Raw genomic sequence first — 23,475 nt, forward strand, 5'->3', positions numbered from 1 at the left:
CACACACACGTATAAATATAATGAATCAGCATTGTCAAGGACAGGAAGGTCAATTGGAGGAAGGAGAAGTCATGAACATGAGTCGAAAGGAAAATGGATTTACAAAAACTTAGCCTATACGGTTGGATCCTACAAAGCTAAAAAAAAAAAAAAAAAAAAAAAAAAAAAAAAAAAAAAAGAAAAAAAAAGAAAGAAGAAGGAAAGAACCGGAAAGAAACAAAAGTTGGGTCTTTAAGTAAATTGAAGTTTATAATTTAATTTTACTAAGAGCCATGGCTATATTCATGGCAATGAGCTCATAAGCTCAAATGCTTGACAAGTACTAATGCCCCATTTCTTTGAGTTCACTACTGCATGGACTCATTATCCTGCTCTACTTCGGATGCAGGTTCATCTTCTTCTTCAAAGCCATTGATGCCATATGCTGCATGGCCACTTCCAAAAGCCTTTATATGGTCTTTAAGAGATCTCTTGTGCTTAAAATCAGACCCACAAATGCAATACCAAAGCTTCCCACAGTTCTTCTCATGGGTTCTCCAATCCCCCCTCACCGCGAAAGCCTTGCCACATTTTCTGCACATGAATGGCTTAATTCCATGCTTCCTCTTGTAATGCGTCTGAAGTGTTCTGAAATCTTTAAGCGGCTTTGCTCTTGGGTGATCAATGTTATTCCTGCACCCCGGTGCACAACAATAACAAGGAAGCCTAAGCATCCCTGTTGGTTGGGTGCCCCTCAGAGATTCAGGCCCTTTTCTATACTGAGATCCATGCCCCCACATATGCATCTACGAAATTAAGTAACAAGAAGAAGATTAATAATTAAATGTAACAATAAACAAGAAAAAAAAAATCAAGAAAATATTAACACAATGACCTAATAAATTGGAGTAACAACAAATACTAAGAGACTTGTAACTTAGTGGCATTGACTATTCTCCATAAGGAAAACCAAAGTTCAAACCTTCCCTCCCCCACTTATTATAACAATTAAATTATTTAAAAAAATCTAAAAGTTCTTAAACCGTATTCAATCCATTCATTTGGCTTCTTGATTAGGCACTAATAGTTTCGTTTTGTTGATGTGCTTAATTAAGGATTGAGGTGTGACAATTTTCTTTCCTACTTTTCATTTGGGGGTTTTGTTGAACTAATAGATATGGGTACTAAATTCTGTAATGGCTGATAATTTCAAAGATTTATTATTGAAATAGCCATTTGGAAGAACCTTCTAACTTCTTTATAATGACCTTAGTTTGAAAATTTTAGTTTATACAACCCTAAAGGAAAATGGAATTGGTATGAAACATAAGCTTCTCTTTGTTCAACAAAAATTATTCGGAATACAGTTCCTTTCTCCTCACAACGCCTGCAATAGAAAATAAAAGAGGTGAAACAAGCATATAGAGGGTGTACGCCAGGCTTCGGGAATTTCTTGATTGGGAAGTTATATATAGAAGTAATATCCTATGTATATATGGACTTTTCTTGTCCATAAACTGTTTTGTTGCATACTGAAGGTTTAAATAGAGACCTCAATTTGTTGATAGATTAATCTCATGATCTGAGACCTCTGGTTAAAGAACTGCAAGATTTCAGTTCTACAGACCTGCCAATGTGTGTAGCACAGACTTCAAAGTACTAAAAAGCATAAGGAACATGGCAAGTATTGTTCAATCACATAAAGGGAAGGTACTGAATACTGATCTCAGCTCAGTTTGGGATCAGAAAAGATTTATTCAAACTCCAATACCCAAAAACCATGCAAAAGAAATGAACTTGAAGATGGTAATAAATTTCAGAGAAATATTAGTTAAAAAAAATACCCTTTGGATTCAATCTACTTTTTCCTCATTAAATCAAGCATAGGAGAACAGTTGAGGATTCAAATCAGGCAAGAAAGTCACAGACACCGAAAAGGAAGGTCTATTTAATTTTATATTTCTTTTTCCTTCAATTATTTTGAAAATCAAAAAGAAAAAGGAGGAGAAAGCAAGAAAAAGAGAGACCTTTTGAGTGCCATGGTTTCACATGAAGAAACTTACCTGCATGTTGTTGTATCTGTTGAAGGTCTTGCAGCAAACAGGACATGAAAATTGTGTGGGGCCAATGAGAATCTGAGAAGGGGTAGGGATCCAATATTGACCCTTGTTGAGCCTGTTGATGGAGTAGCCAGAATCATCTCCATCTCCATGATCTTTATCATTGATCTCTGAGGAAGAAGCAGAGAGCATGGAAGCCATCTCAGCAGCACTAGGGCTTGGTAGCCCTATGTGGAGTGCAACAGTGACAGCCTCATCTTCTTCTTCTTCATCTGTGTGTTTGGTGATCTTGTCCACATCCATGGCAGTGCAATACTGTTCTTTATCAACTAGTAGTTCCTCTTCTTCTTCTTCTTGTTTTTGTTGTTGGTCTTGTTGTTCTTGTTCTTGTTCTTGTCTTGTGGGGCTTAAGCTTAAAAGAGGGAGAGCTTCCCTGAGAGGAGGAGAGGGAGGTGGAGTTTGGTAAGGGAAAGAGTTAAGGTTTTGGTTGAAGAAGTTGTGAGCATAGGAAGGGTGTGGAGGAGGGTTTGAGGGTGGGTAATATTGATGGATCAGAGGGTTGAATTTGAAGAGGCCTGAGAAGAAATTTGAGTAGGGGTCAGCCATGGTGACTGAAAAGGCTGTAAGAGAGAGGAATAGTTTTTTGGCTGTGGTGGGTTTGCTTTTATAGAGAGAGAGAGAGTACAAGATGACTGAAGGGAGTGGACGGTGGAGAGTGGAGAGAGATCACAGTACTCAACACAGTTCAAGAAGTAAAAGCAAGTTGAAAAAGTATATGTCTATTTAGAATCACCTGAGGCTGAGATTAAGAAAAATAAGAAAAAATAATCTAATTTTGTTTATTATTATTAGAAGAAGAGAGAATCTATTATTTTATGTAACTTTTTTATGAACGGAATCTAGAAAAATACCGTTACTGGCCGTTTTGTGGTTTATTTCATTTGGTCGCAAGTTATGTCTAAACACACTAATTATTTCCCTTTTACAGGGCAAAATCATATCGACTAGATCACTACAAGTCCACAATGCTCTCTCACAAGTCAAATATCATTACCTCGTACGAATTATGATAGGGCTTTTTTATAATCTATTTTGAAAAATATGATCCTAAGCGATTTATGTAGAGGAACCTCCATAATCTCTCCAAAATGCATATCACTTTCCTCGCTACAACAACAGTTCCAAATCTATTTTCGGCCAAAAAAAACAGTTCCAAAATCTATAGAATCGTTCTATAGTGATTTCCTCCATAAACTTCTTGCATGCATGAACCAAAACATGAGTCGCCCAAAGAAACCTCCTTGAAGATTTGTTCCAATGAATTTACTTGAAAAGATCAATGCAATTCAAGAACAATTTAGAGCTCAATGTATAAATAAATACGAATGATTTATTTCACTTTTAAATTTTAATTATTTGGGATTAAGGTGATAGGCCAAGAGTAATAGCATCATTTATGTTATTTGAACCCCACCTCTCTCACTATCAACCTTTTTTAAAATAAACAAAAATAAAAAAATTTAATTAATTAATTAAAATAAACTCTTTATCTAACAAGAAAAAAAAAAGTAATTTTAAATAATTAAATAGATGGCATTACCCACATGAAATGTTTTAGTGCTTGCGTATGTCTACCATAATCAAAATTACCAACCAATAGGATTTTATCTTTTAATTAATTTTTAAATAATCTTTTCATGGACCAATTAACATTAGTCTAAGATAGTCCTATGCGTACATATGTATGGTAAGATGATGAATCAACCATTCGATTCAAGTATTTATATAAAACAATGATTCATGCACTTTTTGAACACAAAATAAGACATCACTATAACCACTTTAGGGGCATTTGGTTTGCTTGATGCTACATTACCTTGTAATGTTACATTATTGTAAACTTTAATCCAAGTTTCATTATGTCATTTGGTTCATTAATTACATTCTCATCATAATCCAATAATGTAACATTCTTATACTTGATCCATAAACAATCTTAGAAACGATGAAAATTATCACAAAACAAATTGAGTGAAAATGGCCTTAACACCTAAAAATTCCAAAATTACCCTTGAACCCCAAAATACCCTTGGAAAACCCAAAATGACCAAATTACCCCAAAACCTCAAAAATACACTTTAAACCTCTAAAATGACCAAATACCCCCAAAATTGTTACAATTTCCAAAATACCACTAAAATCTCTAAAATGGCCAAAATACTCATTGAAACCTCAAAACTAACTGAAAACACCCACAAAACCTCTAAAATGACCAAAATATTCCAAAACCTCTAAAACGGCAAAAAAATAACCCGAAACCTCTAAAATGACAAAAATACCCCCAAACCACTAAAATGACCTCGATACCCCTAGAATCTTGAAAATGACCAAAATACACTAAAGATCTTTAGAATGACCAAAATAGCCTAAAAGCTATAAAATGGCCAAAAATACCTCAAAACATCTAAAACTATCAAATCACATCAAAGTTCCTCATGATCACATGCAAAATGCTATAAAAAAATTTCATCCAATCAAAAGATCAAGCCATATGAAGTTTAAACGGTTATGACACATTCTTTAAACTTAGACCTAAATTTATGTGATTATGATTAATTAATTATGATTGTTAATAGATGAATTGATTGTAATTAATTATATGTCAAAATCTCATTATAATAGGCCTTAAGACAAGAACGTAATTTATACACAAGATAGATAATATAGATAATCATGGTTTTTAGACAATTATAAAAAGGGAAAAAGTTATCGATACCTTAAAGGCATTGGTTTCTAAACTATTTTTAGAATTTTTTTTATGAAAAAAAATAAATAAATAAATAAAATAATTTTTTTGACAACTTTTTATATTTTTTATAAAAATTTTAACTTTCTTAAAATGATCTATTAGCAAATGCCCTAAGGAGACCTGTTAACCAGACTCTTATAAAAATCGATAGTTACTAAAACTAAAAACCCTAATTATCTTAGATAATAATATGATCATGAAAAGGCTTAGAATGTGGTTCAAAACATGTAAAGATTCTTAAAATTATCAAAACATCGAGATAAAACTAAACAGAGCTAAAGATAAGTCTTTGAGTATATCAACACTTTGACCTAGGAAAGTGTTGATCAGCACTCCGAAGGCTAGAATCAGCACTTCAATGTAGATTTGGTTGATTTCAAAGCAACTCTTGGATAAATGTGAGTTAGACAGCTTTGAGAAAAAGACATTTGAGCCAAACTCAACAACTTTAAGTTTTTCCCCTTCTATAAAATCAAAGATTGACTAACAAATTAGGGTGGACTCTTCGGAAAAAATTATGAGAATTCAACATAATAGCATTCAAAGAGATTCAGAGAAAACCTGTAAGAGAGACATTAGGTTACTTTATGTAGCATCACTCTTTGTAAAGAAAAACACCACTTTCCCACTCTACTCATTAGTCACACATTCTTTTCATAAAGATATTTAAGAACATGATCTAGTTCTTCTCCAGGAGCTCCGATCATCAAAACTTAAGAGCATCAGGTCATAACCATTAAATCAACAATTAAATACCTTCAAAGCACAACTCCCTTATCAGTGCAAGGATCAGCTGGAAGAGAGGTGACCATAAGATTTTCTCCAAGCATCTACTGTATTCTGTCACTACGTACGTCTTTTACTAGAGCAAGTGCATGCAAGTAAATCTCTAAAGTCCTAGGTATTTTATCCCTAGTTTTTAATTCAAGCATAACAAGTATTCATGCTTTGATGACGATAATCTTAAAATGATGATGACATGTATGAGATGAACATGTGTTAGGATTAGAATTTTATATTCAAAATAATTGTGATTGCATGAAGAGAATGATTTTTATATTTCAGATGATAAATGATGATTACATGATTGAATGTGTTGTTTTCAAAACATGATTTGGCCACTAACTTCTCACATAGAGACTTTTAGAGTCCGTTTGGTTGAAGAGATTTTAAGAAGAGTGAAAAATAGTGAAAAGAAAAGTGGAGAGAAAATTAACTTTGGGGGTGTTTCGTTGGAAGGAATTTTAGGAAGGAAAACTGATAGGGCCCATGAGTTTTCTCCTAGGCCCACTAGATGTCAAACTTCCCAAATTTGAGAGAAAATAGGAAGGAAAACTAAAAACTTTGCTCTTTTTATGTTTCAAACAAAACTACCCCTAATACCACAACCACAACCACCGCCACGTTTCAATGTTGTCTCAAAAAAAAAAAAAATTCTTCCATTTTGGTCTTTTGTCATGTGTGGTGGGCCTTTTTGCAACTGCAGGCAAGGCTACCTCCTGCCACGCTAAGGCCCAAAGGTTCTGGGTAAGAGAGTCAGGACCGGCTTGACTACAACACACCCCAAACCGACTTGTGCGCAAACTGAGGCCCTTTGCTAAAACTTTGGTGACATGCCAACGGCAAAGGAAACTGTTATAAAAGGGTTATGACAGGCAGATATAATATAACAACAATAAAGGGAAATATGCTTACTATCAGCCGAAGAGCAAAAAGTATTGAATGAAATATAAGGTAAAGCAATGCGGCAATATAAATGCAATATAAATGAGATGATAATAATAAGAGAGAAATAACACCAATGCTTAATCAATAAAACGAAAAAGAGATGGTTATTAGTTTGCCACACTTGATTATCTTACAGAGTTAAGTCCAAGAAGGGAACCACTTCTTCAATGTAGGTAGCCTCACAAGGAGATCCTGCCATGGAAATTACCCACTTTGAGATAATGGGCCTAAATGGCTTATGCTCAAATTCCTTAATCCTTAATATAGGGTAGGCTTTTAGAGGGAGAGAAGGGATTAGCCTATTGGTGCATGCCTACTATCAAACTCTTGCCTACTCTCTGTTGTTTCTTTCTAACTCCTTTTTTCTTTCTAAGTTTTCTTCTCCCTTTTCTCTCTTTTTCTTATTCCCTTGTGGGGTTGTTATGTTCTCTCTTGATGTTTCTCTCCTGTTGTTCCGTTCTTCCTTGTTCCCCCCCTCCCTTCCAATACATGGCAGATGGCCCTTTTATACTGCTTACCACGAAGGGTTTTTATTGTTTTACGGGTGTCCTTCCAAACCACCCACTAGTCTGTCAACTGCTCAGCCACCACCACTTACCTGTGCTAGCCGTGCCACACCCCATTACCAGACAAAGAGTCTTATTTTGTTTACTTGCTCACCGTCGCATTTCCATCTGGATAAGGGTGGGCATTCTCTCTCACTATCCCCCATGGCATGCACCTAGGGATTCCAACTCATCTTTCCCTCTTTTGGGTGGTATGTCATCCCAACAGGACATTTCCCTCAAAAGAGTTTAAGCAGGAACCCTAGAATAGGCTCTCCCCTTCTCCCCACCACCAGATCATACCCTCTCTTACCTCTGACCCATAACCCACCACTTCCTGTATTGGCTGGGTACAGGTTGGTGGTGCCTAAGCCTTGTGCGTGCTCCACTTCCATGTGTGTCCATGGCTTGTCTGTTGCTCATGCATTTGCCATGACTTGAAGGCTTGTCTGTACATTCTACTGCTCGTTCTTAACCTTTTATGGCGTGAATGTTTCCTTGAGCCTTCGTTCTTTATGTCTTACTTCCAACCTAGGCTAGGCCTTGCTTGATTGTGGCTTATTCCTTCTTTAATCCATCATTTGCCCCTTTCGTAGGTCTGCTAGCACTTCTACCATGCCATTTTGTCATTCTTGTTGTGCTATTGTATGACTCGTGCTTGCTGGGCTCCTTTTGGGGCGTGCTACATACTTTCCCTTTGCTTAATTCTCGTGGCCCAGTATTACCATTGGGCTAGTATTCATACTATTTTGGGCTTCCTTGACCTATTCTATTGCTTCTGGACTTCCTTGGCCCATCTCATCCTTTTGGGCATCCTTGGCCCATTTCCTTTCCTTGGGCATCCTCGTCCCATTTTACTCCCATGGGCCTTTGTTAAGTCTTTTGAGCTTCACCTGCCCAAATTATCATATCCTTTACTTTTGGGGTTCATAAGCTTTCCATCAACCCCTTACTCACTAAATTCATTACTTCGGGCCTCTTTGGCCCATTCTTGCTTACTTTCTATTTCATATAATGTCCATGGGTTTACTACTTCTTTTCTCTGAGCTCCTTTAGGCGTGCTTGCTTTCTTTGAGGTTCATTTATTATTTTCTAGGCCTATGATCCATTATTCCTGCTATTCGGGCTTAATAGTTTTCTTCTCAACTTACTAACTCTTTTCCTCCTATATTATGGGGCTTCTTCCTGCTATTGGGCCTCTTTGCCAAAGTAGGCACTAACATTCAGCCCACTGAGCATATGAAGTGCTCCTGCAGTTCATATGCAAACAAAAATGACTCTTCTTCTCTGTCTTTTCTTCTTCTTTTCTTTCTCTTCTCGGGCTTTTTCAAACAGTGGGCCCCTCTCTATTTTTCTTTTTCTTTTTTTGCCATGAACAGTGTTGTCTCTTCAAATTTCCCAGTTTAGCAGTTATTCTGAAACATAGCCTCTGCTTCATTAATTCCATCCAATGGGTGACCTATTACATCCCTTTGTGTCAGCGTTAATAACATTAGTACTTAAAAAGATTGCTTTCATGTTGCTAACACAAAACACTTCTTCCCATTCCCGTTATTCGTCATGTCTTCTCCCTTAAACACTTTCTCCCACTTACTCCAATAAACCATTCCACCATGACGCCAACAAAAGGTCAAGGTTCTTCTCACCATAAGGGAAAAGAGATCGCCTCCGATGATCTTGCCACAAAAGACGTAGGTGAAGAGGCTCCTTACTCCAAATCGAAGCATTCCAATGAGGAGGAAGGACGCCGCGACCCAGATAGTGAGTGCGCTCCTCTCATCGATCCTTGGTACGATACCCACACCCATTTCCCAAAAATGCCTGGCGAGTACGTGCCTCCACCGCCAGGTTGTGTATGGCTTTCCCTTTGCCATCGCAACATGGAGATATCTTGGGCTCCGTTGGCTTCTTCGATTCCTGATCTTGTTATCCGCCAAGGTACTTCACTCCCCGAGCCCATTCTCTTCGAATTTAGGTCAGGTACCGCTTTAGGTTGGAAAGAATGGGTAGACACCGAGTTGTCTGAGAAGGGTTTCATGGCAACGTTACAGTAGGCCGGTGTGTTGAAGGCCATTGTTTCATCGCGTTGCTTGTCCAACTATAGGGACTTGTTTGATAAGCCAAGCATGTATTGACCCCTTGTGATAAATTAACCAATTATTAGCCAAGTTAATTAATTAACTCAATTAACATGTAAAACGCATGGTAGCACAAACAAATCACCAATTAACTAAAGTGCGGCGAAAATTAAATTGACGCAGTGATTTGTTTACGAATAGGGAAAACTTACATGGAAAAAATCCCACTGGGTGATTTTAAGGTCACCACTCCCAAGAATCCATTATTATCAAAACAAGCAGTTACAAGTAAAGGAATCCCAGTACCTTATACCAACCTACAGTTGAACCCTTACCCCAATACCCAATTAGACTTGTTCTGTAGTGACAATCTCTCTTTTTCAATGCACGGCTTCTAGTACATGACTAACCAATAGATGCGTGGATCCCAGTACGCAACTTAATCACCAACTTGAGAAAAATGTTGGCTGCAAAGTTCTTAAGTTCATCACACGATAAAAATCACGAAGCTCCTTGGTCACAAAACCCTAAGGTGTACAAACACAGGAGCTTCTTCAAGAAAAAGATGAACTAGGGCAAATTCTGTCTCCGGTCACAATTTGCATGAACACAACTTTGCTTCACACTTGCGTACCTTTTTACAACCCTTAAAATAATCCTTATATATGTTTAGGGTTGTGAGAAAAGAAAGCCTAAACACATACTCACGGATTGGATGCAAAATAAAACTGAAAATCTGTTTTTCATAAACCTCGACAGATAGGGTATCTATCGAGCTAGTAGTCGAGTTTCATGCCTCATTAGCTTTTTAAACCTTGATAGATGCTAGCTGTCAAGCTTTAAAATCCAGCACTTTCTCGCTTGTTTCCTAGATAGACTTGCATGGCTTTAACACTTGAACTTGAAACATTGTCTTTAAAGTATTAAACATATCCTAAATTGACATATGTTCCTAACATCAAATCACATATGTCCTAACAATCTCCCCCTTTGGCAATCCGTGATAAAACCACAATAAACAAATGAACATATGAGAAAAGTCATAAATCATTCAATTCAAATTCACTTGTTGAATACAATAAAATCTATCCTAACACAAACTCTTGAAAAACTTTGCAAGAAGAGAGTTTATGGCAAGTAGACTTTGACAACCTGTATTTCTGAAACACTTGAAACAAAACTCATTAAGGCATCTTAGTGTGAAACAGAAATATAAAATTGCATACATTTTATAAGAAGCATATGCATAAAGAGAGAAAAGAAACAACACATGTAAAGATAGGTGAAAGAAAGTAATAACAACCTCAATATATATATCAACATAAGTACAAGGTGTGCTATCACTAAGTGGTCATAAAACCAATGTACATGAGATAATGTATCTAAAATAAAAGGAAAAGAAAAGATTAAAAAATCCTCACCACATCCCTCATATACACACTCCCCCTAACAAAAAATCTCTTATACTAACCCTTCCCCTATGAGTATGACTACTCTCATCTCAAAACTACTTCCCCTTTTTGTCACGAGTGACAAAGGGCAAGTACATTAAGTAGACATCTCATCATCACTAAGCGAGCTAGCACCATCATCCTCATCAGCATCCTCACTGTCGAAACCATCATCACTCTCATCCTCAGAGGCTGGTGGAGATGGAGAGGAAGCTATAGTGTAACCACCTATGACAGCCTGTCGTCACGCAATATAACCGACACGGGTGTTCACCTGACACAACTTATCACTAAGAGTGTCAAGGCGAGCATCCATGCACACAAACTGTGCCACGATGGCCTCAAGTGTCATTCCACCCGCAGAAGACGAAGGAGTGGAGGTGGATGGAGCAGTAGAAGCTGGAGGAGCTACTGTCTGTGTCTGGGGCTGCCTCAGTCTAGGTTGTGTTGTGCTCCGTCTAACAGTAGCAGCGTCTATAGCACCCATCATGGAAAAATGAGGAGACGCAGGATAGGAGACGAAAAAATGGCAAAGTATTTATGTAATAGCCTAAGGAAAAATGAGCTTATCACGGGTCGCCGTATCTCTATAGGGATAGAATAAAGTGAGAAGGAAAGTCGATAGAGAGATCCTTTAAGAGAGACAACAAAAATTGAGCATGGGGCTCTATAATGGAGTTATAGTAAGACAAAGGATGAAGAACGAATGTCATTACCATGTTAAGGAACCTCGGACCTTTTGTAAAGCCCGAGCAAGGGGTGTTTTGACGGTCACCCCAAGAAGAAGGTGTCTCACAGAAGCAAAACGAGAGTTCGTCTTTGGACACTATCCTCAGACGCTCACAACCAGGGTAGTCAAGATGCGCTACCCTAAGAACGTGTAGTACCTCGAAAACAATCTCCGGAGTAACTACGATGCGAGTACCTCGAATGCGAGAGAAAAAATGAGGTACAGAAGTATCAATTTCGTGCATATTGGAGTAAAACTCCTGTATGATCACGAAGGGACAAGTGACCGAAATGTCACAAAGTGACTCCCAACCCCTACTGTGAATGACAATGGGTAGGTCAATGTCGAAAAAGTCTGACAGAACAACGTGGCATTCCAAATGAATGCCTTGTCTACAAAAGTTCTTCGAAAAGTCCTTTCGGGCTTTATCATCACAGAATCGAACGTGAGATGAAGTAAGGTCAGAGAAAGAAGAAGATGCCCCAGAACGCAGAGGGTTCTAGGACGAAGTAGATTTGTGTTTAGGTGCCATAGAGCAGACTAATGCAAGACAGAGAGAAAGACAAAGAGACAATAAGAAAAAAGACCAACAATAGCAATATATAAGAATGTACATATGCATGAAAATGCATGAGCATGTAACGTGCAAACTTAAATACATCATAGGCTCAGCCCAATCCAAACCTAGTAGCACACAATGAGACAACATATATAGCACACATCTAAAATGCATGACAATATAGTTAAAATGCTCATGAAATGCAATGTATGATGATTTTACATCATTTGAACACAAACCCATCCCAAAAATTTTGCAAAAACCTCAATAAATTTGAAAAATCCCAAAAATTTTCACCAACCCCAAATTTTAGGTCAAAAGATATGAAATGCATGATTAAAGGATGAAAAAGAATCATACCAGAGAGAGGAGCAGATCTTGAGACCAAAGATTGAGTGGGAAAGTGAATTTGAGTGAGAGAGATAAGTTTGGGAAGTTGAGAGGTCAGAAACTATCGAGAGAGATCGAGGAGAAATGATCTGAAATCGCGAGGATCCTATATATAGGAAATCATAATTCTCAATAGATCAAGAGCTATCGAGAGCTGTCAAGAATTAAAAAGCACGAGAAATAGCTATCAAGGAGCTGTCCAGAGGTTTCCACAGCAAAAGAGCTCGATGGATCGAGTTAGCTGTCGAGGAGCTATCGAACAACCAGAAAGTATCTCGATGGATCGAAGTAGCTATCGAGAAGCTGTCAAGAATGCGATAAAAAGTAGCTGAAGAGCTCGATAGATAGCCTAGCAGTTGAGAGGTGTCGAGCAACTATCAAGATTGGTTAAAAACAGTTTTTCAAGAAAAAAAAAACACAAATATGAATGCAATCAAGCATACTATACAACCAATGATCCAAACACATTTTAAAACCTCAAAATCATCTCTCAATAGGAAAAATGTCAATCACATAAATCTCAAACATGCACACACACTAAACAAGTATAACTAATTTTATATTTCAAAAACAAGTTAAGATAGTTTAGTGAGCATACATTAACACATGTATTTCATGTGATGGCCAAATCACATTGTACCTGCACATATATCAAAAGTAGTAAAGAATATTGCATGTTGTGTGTGAAAAACATCGCAAGATTGCATAAGTGTCTACATGTTATGATGATTTGAGATATAAAAAAATCACTTTAATTTACACAATCATAACTATTTGATAGGGACTATCACATTTGAGGTACACCCTATAACTTCCACATCTCCTAAAATACACGCTTGCAATTATGTATAAAGCATTTTAATTCTTTTTACTTTTTATTTTTCTTTGCATATTTTTCTTTTAAGCAAATCATGCATGGGCATGTAAGAGATAGAAAAGAAATACCCAATGATGTTAAGTATTTGACATTCCACTTTTGCTATGCCGAAACATACAAATGTCATTTCATGATTGGCGGGCAACAATGGTGAGATGGTTATTTATGCCTTTCTCTTAGGATTTTCCAGTCCTTCCCGTCAAAAAGAGTAATACAAGTGTTAAGTACAAGAGATTACTTAATCTTACTCATCACAAACACGAACTACAAAGCTCACTTGCTTAGTTGTACATAGAGATGCTCATCTAAGCTACAAAAGATACAAAGTTTAGAAAACTTTGTTTCAATGGCCATCCAAGGTACACAAGTACCAATGTACACAAACACACACTATTTTTGTATTTTTCTGATTTTTCAATTTTTTTTATATGAAAAACAAAATAAAGCAAAAATTGAAAAGTAAATAAACAAAAACATGTTAAACAAAGTAATGCATAAAACAAGACTGACTCAAAATATTGAAGCAAAACACATAAGTAATGCAAAAACAAAAACAAGATGGGGAGAGAGAAAAAGTGACAGGATCACTTGGAGCCCTTTTTCCTTCCACACCTTGGAAGAACCTTCCGTGTAACAAACCCTTAATCCGGTAGTGAGGGGGAAGAATTTAAACCATTCAAGTTCAAAAGGAACATGAGGGCTTTGAGAAGATCTCCAAGAGGAGCAAAGAAGGATAGAAAATGATTCTGGTTTTCCGACGCAAACATGCTGTTGCTTTGTTGAGTGGCTAACCACTTATAGCAATTAGGTCAAGTATGTCCAGCTACGCCACAGTGATGACAAAAATGCTATTTTTTCTGTTTGGGTTTTTGAGTATTTTCCTTCTTAGTCCTAGGGTTCTTAATCTCTTTTTTATCAAGCTTGAAGGGAGCTCCCAAGATAGATTTACCTTTGTCTATGTTCTTACTAGCTAATTCATTTTTAACATTATTGTTCTCAGTTTCAATATTATCAACAGGAGGAACAAAAACATTAGTACTAGCACAGAAGCAATACTAGGAAAAGAGAAATCAGACCCTAAACTGATTAAATTGGACGTAGATTTCTGAAGACTAAGCATCTCATTGAGCTTTGCACTTGAAGTCCTTTCCAATTGGGCTCTAACTTGGAACAGTTCTACCTCAAGCTTCTTGGTCTTCTCAGCCAAGAAATTATTCTCAAATCTTAGTGCTCCAGTAGTCTAATTTGCTTCATCAAACTTAATGGAAATTTCTTCTCGTTCAAGTTCCACTTCACTAAGCTTCTTGGTGGCCAACCTATACAACTTCTTATGCTTTTCCGAGATCTTGTATAACTTTGCATAGGCTGTGTGGATGTCACCTTGTTCATCCATCTTTTCAAACTTAAACTCCACCAATTCCTCTTCTTCATCCACATCTTCAACAATCCCTTCAGTAGGATTTACAATGGTAGTGAAGGCATTTAGGATTCCATCATCCTCATTATCGAAGTCATCCTCAAGCTCGGTGTCGCTCAAGGTAGCAACAAGTGCCTTGCTTTTTCTGATGGTCTTGAGATATGCAGGGCACTCTTGTTTCATATGGCCGAAGCCTTGACACCCAAAACACTTAGGTCCTGAGGGAACAGTGTACTGACCATCATCCCTAGCATCCTTCTTCCCTTTGTCTTGACTTCTAAACTAAGAAGAACTAAATTGTCTATGATGCTTGTCGAAGCCCTTCCCATTAGCATTCTTCATGAACTTCTTGAATTGCCTTATGATGTAGGACTTCATTTTAGAATCTTCATCGTTTGAAGACTCATCAATGTCACTGCTCTTGGCCTTCAATGCATGCTTTTGCTCTTGCTTGATTTTTCGATCCTTGTCAAACCCAACTCATAGGTCTACAGATTGCCAACCAACTCTGTCAAAGGAATTTTGTCAACATCCTTTAATTCCTCAATCGCGGTAATCTTGGCATGAAATCTCTCAAGTAGAGATCTGAGCACCTTTCTCACAATCTTGGGTTCAGGAATGGTTTCCCTAATATTAAAAGCTGAGTTCACTATGTCTTTGAGCTTTGCATAGAACTCATCGAATGACTCATTCTCCTCCATCTTAATCTCTTCAAAGCTCATAGTAAGCCTCTGAAACTTTGAATCCTTAACAGCCTTGGTTGGCTCATAGGTTGTCTAAAGAATGATCCATGCTTCCTTAGCAGTTTCAGTAGATGATATCTTCTTGAATTCCTCATTAGTGACTGCATTGAAGTTTGCCGCCTTGATCTTGGCATCATCCCAGTCCGCCAACACTTCCGTAGGCTTGGTCCAACCTATCTCCACAACTTGCCACACTTTTTCATCTAATGACTGCAAGAAAGCTCTTATGCGTACTTTCCAGTATGCATAGTTAGTGCCATCAAATAACGGAAGTATAATAAGAGACTATCCTTTATCCATGACAAACAATGAATCACACAACAAAGATTAACACATAATCAGAGTGTACCTGCTCTGATACCACTTGATAAGCCAAGAATGTATTGACCCCTTGTGATAAATTAACCAATTAATTAGCCAAGTTAATTAATTAATTCAATTAACCTACAAAACGCGTGGTAGCACAAAAAAATCACCAATTAACTAAAGTGTAGAGGAAATAAAATTGATACGGTGATTTGTTTACGAATAGGGAAAACCTACACGGAAAAAACCCCACCGGGTGATTTTAAGGTCACCATTCCCGAGAATCCACTATTATCAAAACAAGCAGTTATAAGTAAAGGAATTTCAGTATCTTATACCAACCTACAGTTGAACCCTTACCCCAATACCCAATTGGACTTGTTCTGTAGTGGCAATCTCTCTTTTTCAATGCACGGCTCCTAGTACATGACTAACTAATAGATGCGCGAATCCCAGTACGCGACTTAATCACCAACTTGAGAAAGATGTTGGCTTCAAAGTTATTCAGTTCATCACACGATGAAAATCACGAAGCTCCTTAGTCACAAAACCCTAAGGTGTACAAACACGGCAGTTTCTTCCAAAGAAAGATGAGTTATGGCAAATTCTGTCTTCGGTCACAATTTGCATGAACACAGCTTTGCTTTACACTTGCGCACCCTTTTACGACCCTTAAAATAATCCTTATATATGTTTAGGGTTGTAAGAAAAGAAAGCCTAAACACATACTCACGGATTGGATGCAAAACATAACTGAAAATCTGATTTTCATAAACCTCGACAGATAGGGTATCTATCAAGCTAGCTATTAAGCTTCGAGTTTCAGCAGATTTTTAAACCCTGATAGATGCTAGCTGTCGAGCTAGCTATCGAGCTTTAAAATCCAATACTTTCGCACTTGTTTCTTTGACAGACTTGCATGGCTTTAACACTTGAACTTGAAACCTTATTCCTTGAAGTATTAAACACATCCTAGATCTACCCAATTATAAGTAAAATGCGTTTTTCCAAAGGATTAGCCAATTCTAAATTGACATATGTTCCTAACATCAAATCACATATGTCCTAACATTGTTCAATCTCTGCCATTTGGTCCGCTAGTGGTGCACTGCTTCTCACACCTTCTTTCTTTCCTACGGTGAGATTACCATGACCTTGGAAGACATGGTAAACCAATTGCTTTTGCCCATACTTGGTGATGTTGACCCCAATGCTTTGGAGCTCTCTGCGGAGGAGAAGGCTGTAGAGGCCAAGTTGAGGAAAGGGATGAGTGGCAATGCAAAGTTGTCACATTGGGTTAAGGCCTTTTCCAAGGCTTCTATTACTGCTCGTCGTGCGGCCTTCGTCACATTCTAGCTCTGTAAGTTCATCTTTGGCTCTCATCCTCATTATACTGTAAAGCCTTTGTATATCTGATTAGCTATCAAGATATCTGCTGGGGTGGGTCTATCGTTGGCCCCCATGTTTCTAGGCCATCTATATGTACAGTTAGATATCTAGTGAAGTGATAAGGAGCAAGCGGGTTCTTGCCATATAATTACTTCTTTTGCCCATAACAACATTTTGCAGCATTTGTTGTGGGAGCGTTGTGCTAGGCATTTGGCGAAGTGTAGGCCTGTTCACTTTGCCAAAGAGAGGTATTATTTGTGTCCGAAGGTTATAACAGATTTTTGTGGTGGATTTGCATCTAATTTTCTGTTGGCTTTTCATTGGGTTTGATTGAAGCTGCTTGGGCATCCTACTGTTGAGTTCTTTGACAAAGGAGTTGGTTTTTGTTAGAAAGCATATAGGAATTTGGGTACAGGTTACACATGTGTTGATTCTGTCATGGGTCCTTTTGTTGATACTGCTGGGACCAGCACCCTGTTGACTAGTTTTAATGATAGGGGTATTACTTTCTTGGCTACCACCAATGCTGGATGGTTGCCTTATTTGGCCGATAAGGGGATTCGGTTTGTACATTATTCTGCTAATAGAGTGAGGAGGCAATTTGGGTTGGACCAAGATATTTCTGATGATTTTTCTGCTATTATGAAGTCTCCCACATCTGTTCGGCCATTCTTGCAACACAGTGCCTTTAAGTATTGGAGCAGGGGTTTTATAGCAGTCACTATTCCAGGTTCACAGAAGGAGGGTATTTGTACTGCTGCCATACATGGGTATTGGCAGGCCATGATGATCTCATTTGAGCAGGAGTTGTTGGGTAGCCGTAGGTTTTCTCTCACCTCTTGATGGCCTTAATGCAGTCATTTCTTTCAATCCTCAATTGCTTCTTCCCACCAAGTCTGTGGTGGCATATGTTAGGAAGCAAAGTCGGTCTACTATATTTGAGTGAGATGCAGAGGAGAGAGGGTGGTTCTGGTATGCTGGTGACTTCCCCACGGGTTGGGTGAAGAGAGTGAAGGTGATGAACCTCCCTGTACCCGCAAAGAAGGGCTCCACGTCTTAGTCTGCCAAGCCTAAGACTACCAAGAATGGTGATGACTCCTCCAAGGCTTGCTCAGACATTGTCCCTTTCAAGGGCGGCCTTCCTCCTATAGGTAATATTGTCTTGGATAGTTCTCCTCCTCCTTCTACTCATACCCGTTCCAGCAAGCGCCCTACTGTAGGCAAGTCTAGGTCTGCTACTCCATGGCCATCTGCTGATGCTCCTCCTTCTAGCAAGACCCGAAGCAGCAAAAGGAAGACATCCCCCCCTCCTTCGTCTGCCACCTCTGAGAGGAGAGTGTGTTATCTCTAATTTTACTCCCTCTCTATTTTTTCTTATTTATAGGGCTTTTCTGCAAGTAACCCTATATACATGCTTACTTATTTCCTTACTTTTGTCCCTTTTATTTTATTTTATTTTTTTTTATTTTTTTTATTTTTGCAGTCTAAGCACAAGGAGGATACTTCTGCTACCCGCCCCATATTGCTTGATGAGCCCGAGGTGGAGGTATGTCTTTCTCTTTCACCTTTTGCATGTGTTCTCATTGCCATGTGTCATCATATGCCCTATTTCTCTCTCTCCTTTTCTTTTTGTGTATATATATATATATATATATATGTACGCATCTCCACTTATCATGCATTCTTTTCTCTTTTATTTTACGTTCTTCAGGCTAAGCCCGAGCTCATCTCCATCTATCACCCCATAGCTGAGGAGGTTTCTACTGCCATGGGCACATCCATGGAGGGTTTCTTCGATGGGGCCGATGTGGTGGCTACTTCTACTACTCCTGCTGATGCACAGGGGATTCCTACTGAGACCCCTATCCCTTCAGCCGAGCTTGGACCTATAGAAGAGGGTGCCCAGAGTGAGCCTGCTTCCATTCCTATCGAGACTCCTACTCCTCAGAAGGGAGTTACTCCTCCGGCTACTTCCCAAACTGAGATTGCCTCCCCTGCTACACCTCTTGTTATCTCGACCAATGATCCTTTTGTGGCTTTATCTCAGGCCGTGAAGGATGGCTCTTCTCTGATGCCACTCGTGGACCTAATGCAAACTTGTCTTCTGAAGAGGGATCTGAGGAAGTTCGTGAGGATTCTGATGATGAGCCTACCATGAAAAAGAGGGTCTCTGATTCTAATGAGGAGGACAGTGATGAGCACGAGACCGAGGCTATGGGTACGTGTCTCTTACACTTGTTAGGCTTTCTCTCCATCCTTTATTATTGCCATCCTTTTTTTCTTTTTCTCTTCATATATATCTGTATAACTTTTTGATGCAACCTTTATTTATTTTACGAGTTCATTCTTCTGATCACAAAGATTCCTGAGGAGCCTAAGACTACAGCAGACATAGCGATGCCTATAGCCCTCATTCCTCCCACACTTGTAGCACCTGTTTCTACCATACCCACAACACATGTTTCTGCCACTCTTGCAGCACCTGCTTCTACCAGACCTACAACACATGTTTCTTCCACAGCCAAGCCCCCATTTTTACAGGTCCTGGTATGTTTCCTTTCTCCCATCCCCTTCCTTATCTTTTCTATGAATTCGCTCCCTCCATTTCATCCATTCCTTACACCGCATTCCATATCTTCTTCTAGGTTCGATTCTTACTGCACCTTCTCAGTTTGAGGTGGGTAGCAGCTCTGACACAATTCCAGATCCCATGAGCGAGGTTACGGCCTTCTTTACTCGCTTCGACCAGCCCGAGGTTAACAATCTTAATCCTATGGACTTCTGGGGTGCTGGGTCTCCTTATCTTGACTTCCACGGCTTCAAGGTTCCTAAGGAGTACTTTTCCCATTTTGAGGTAGTCTATAGCAGCCGCAGAAACTTCATGCAGGGGTTTCTTTTCAGCCGTTCTACAAGGGAGCATTTCCTAAAGTTGTTGGGATGTGTGATGAATGATATCGAGCACAACTTTGTTGATACCGTGTCTATCGAAAGGATTTTGCAGTGAAGGGCTGCGATCCAAGAGTTTATTAGAGTTTTTCTGTAGAGTTCATGTTGGACCATTTGCGTGAGATTGCTGAGCCTTCTTCATGAAAAAGGTTCAGCCTGCTGTGAATGCCATTGATACATGCATCAAGGCTTTGAGAAAGGAGGTGGCAGACTTGGAGGGACGTCGTGAGCGCCTTCTTTCTAGTGTTGCTGGATCTAGTCATTTTGGAGATCAGACTCTCATTTCTGGACTTCATTGAGATTATATAATTTCCCCTTTGTTTTCTTTCCTTTATTTCCCTATCTAGTACACTTTTATATTTTCTACAGTGCTTATTTGGCAAATCTGACATGACTGCTATAGTTTGGGTTTGTAAACTATGATGCTACACTCGCTACTGCTTTTGCTATTGCTATGACTATGATACAATATATTTTCTAATACTTCATAGTTTTTCATTACATTCTGAATAAAAGTATGCTACAATACTGCCTTGTGACATAGTCACTTGGAGGAAAGAAAAGAAAACATGGAACTAATTAAACAAAAGGTGTAACCACATGATTTTTTTTTTTTTAAGCATAGTATCATTTTAGCCACTTGCCATTGATGGGGTCCATCAGATCCTTGCCATCCATCTGGGCCAAACAATAATACCTACTTGCATGTGCCTCTCTTATCACAAGGGGTCCCTCCCATTTTGGTGAGAACTTAGATGGTCCTGCCATACCTCGCCTAACATAGTTTCTTGCCTTTAGCACAAGTTGCCCTTCTGAGAACACTCTTTCTCTAATCATCTTGCCATAAGCTTCAATCATTCTTTGTCTGTATCTGTAGCTACGTTCTTGAGCTTTTTCCCTTCTTTCATCCAACCCCTCTAGGTCTTCACACCTTTCTGCCGCAAAAAACTTCCTTCTCCTTTTCTTTCTTCCACATTTGCATGACTCTTAAAGAAGGAGTCATTACTTATCCAGGGCTCATCACCTCTGCTCCGTAAACTAAAGAAAAGGGCAAAAACCCTATTGCTAACTTTGGTGAGTTTCGGTAAGCCCAAAGGGCGTCCGGTAGATGTGTCGTCCATCCCTCAGTATACTCCTAATTCATTTTGCTGATGATCTTTATGAATGTCTTGATTGTTGCCTCTGCCTGCCCATTCCCTTGAGGGTAATAAGGTGACAATCGATGGTGTTTGATCTGATAAAACTCTAGCATCTTTCTCACTTCACTGTTGACGAAGGGTGTGCCATTGTCACTGATGATTCTATAGGGCACTCTGAACGTAACAATTATGTTTTCCTTGATAAAATTTGCCACTACCCCTCCTGTGGCTCTACAAAGTGGTATTGCTTTCACCCACTTGGTAAAATACTCCGTAGCCACTAAATCAAGCATCCAAGTGTGGAAGGGCTATGGGGTGACCATACTGTGTAAGTTCTATGGGTGGGTGTGAATTAGGTTGGCTTGTACTTGGCAACTGTGGCATTTCTTCACAAATTCTACTGTGTCCCTCTTCATGGTAGGCCAATAATAACCCATCTGTAGTAGGCATATGTACAACTTTTTCTTTCCTTGGTACTCCCCACATTCTCTTGCGTGTACCTCATTTATCATCTCCCTTGCTTCTTCAAGACCCAAACATCGTAACGAGTCTCTATCATACCCTTTTTTAAAAAGGACTCCTTCATGCAAAAAGTAACGCATTGCCAACCTCTTAAACTTGTATCTTTCACTATGCTTTTGTGGCAAGATGCCTTCTGCCAGGTAATGCATAAACAGGTTCCTCCAGTCTTCGCTAATGAAGACAGCATAGCTTTCCTCTCTGTTTGCCGCAAGCTGACAGGCCTCGCATTGGTTTTGGACTTGGTCCACATCCTTTCCCATGCTTGGCCAGTAGAAGCATGCCCTTTGGCGTTTGCGGTAAAGGTTGATTTCCCCACAGAACCCACAAGTTCTGTCATGTACTTCTCTCAACTTTCTTTAGAGCTCCTCTTGCCCTACACATCTCGACAGAATTCCTCCTGGTATTCTGTAGAACAATTCTCCTTTTACCATGGCATAGTCTTTCAACGCCTTCAATTCTGCCATGTCTCCTTCTTTCATCAAAACTTATTTTATGCGCATTCTCCAATCTTCTTCACATCTTTCTTCTTGGAACCTCTCCTTCAGTATTTCAATAATGGACTCTTTTTGTTTGTTGACTTCTATCCTAGTGCTACTTCCTTCAAACAATATATGTGACCCTAACGCGGCCAGGGCATCTGCATACCGATTTTCGCTTCTTAGAGCATGCTCTATCTCAAATGTTGAGAACTTTTCCTCCATCTTCTGGGCCATCCCTCTGTACGAGGCTAAGCTGGGTTCCTTCAGAGAGAAGCTTCCCTTGGTCTAGTTGACCACCAGATTCAAATCACCAATTACCTTTAAGTGCTTGACCCCCATTTTGAGGACCGTAGCTAGCCCAATGAGATAAGCCTCATATTCTGCAGTATTTTTTGAGCAGGGGAATTCCAATTTAAATGAAAGTGCCACGGCCTCGTCCTCCTCATGATATTCCCACGCCTCTTGAGTGGGTAGTCAAGGATCCATCAAACTTCATTACCCACTATTCTCTAACTTCTTCTACCATGGCTACCTCCCTTAGAACCTCATTGTCCAGCAGGAATTCCTCTTCTCCCAGGAATTGTGTCAACAAGTCTGCTATGGCCTAGCTTTTTACAGCTTTGGGTGTTCCCGCCTTCAAATCATACTGTGACAACTGTAGTAACCATTGGGATATCCTTCAAGAGAAGATTGGCTGCCGCAATAGAGCTTTGATTGCGTGGGACTTCGTCATCAACCATACCTCGTAGGCTTGGAAGTAATGGCGTAGCTTCTATGAAGCATATACTATCGCCAAACATGCTCTTTCTGCTCATCAACCATCCTCGTAGGCTAGGAAGTAATGGCGTAGCCTCTATGAGGCATATACTATCGCCAAGCATGCTCTTTCTACTCTTGGGTAGTAAGTCTCCGCGTCTTTCAAGGCACGGCTGATGTAGTCAACTGGTTGTTCAACATCGCTTTTATCTTCTTAGGCGATCAATGCGCCTATGGCATACGAGCTGTTGGCTAAATAGAGCAGTAACGGTCTTTTGCGAATTGGGGCTTGCACTATAGGAAGGTTCATCATAATCTGCTATAACCTTTTAAAAGTTGTCTACTGTGTTTCTCCCCACTCAAAACTTTGCCCATTCTTGAGTAATCTAGTGAAGGTCGAAGTGATTGATGCTAAACTAGGGATAAATCTCTGAATGTACGAGACTTTCCCCAAGAAACTCTTTAATTCTTTCACCGTGGCAGGTGGTTTCATGGTTGTTATGGTTGTGGCCTTGGCTGGGTTTACATCTATTCCTTTGCTATGAACCAAGAAACCCAGAAATTTCCCAGAA

At 39.1% G+C, this 23,475-nt stretch overlaps 1 protein-coding gene across 1 annotated transcript; it reads right to left on the reverse strand.

The window, feature by feature from the left end:
• Positions 1–213: 213 nt before the first annotated feature.
• On the reverse strand, positions 214–2,771 carry LOC126692985 (zinc finger protein WIP2). Its single transcript, XM_050388818.1, has 2 exons — positions 2,043–2,771; positions 214–785 (listed from the first exon to the last, which is right to left on the reverse strand). Exons 1-2 carry the CDS (start codon positions 2,643–2,645, stop codon positions 348–350), a joined length of 1,041 nt encoding a protein of 346 aa, XP_050244775.1. The 5' UTR covers positions 2,646–2,771; the 3' UTR covers positions 214–347.
• Positions 2,772–23,475: the final 20,704 nt, after the last annotated feature.

The sequence above is a fragment of the Quercus robur genome, chromosome 7 (assembly GCF_932294415.1).
Source record: "Quercus robur chromosome 7, dhQueRobu3.1, whole genome shotgun sequence".
Classification (NCBI taxonomy): Eukaryota; Viridiplantae; Streptophyta; class Magnoliopsida; order Fagales; family Fagaceae; genus Quercus; species Quercus robur.

Coding starts and splice junctions, on each gene's coding strand:
- LOC126692985 (XM_050388818.1), bottom strand. CDS start 2,645: ATGGCTGACCCCTACTCAAATTTCTTCTCAGGCCTCTTCAAATTCAAC. Junction 786..2,042: donor ACAGATACAACAACATGCAG/GTAAGTTTCTTC, acceptor TTAATTTCGTAG/ATGCATATGTGGGGGCATGG.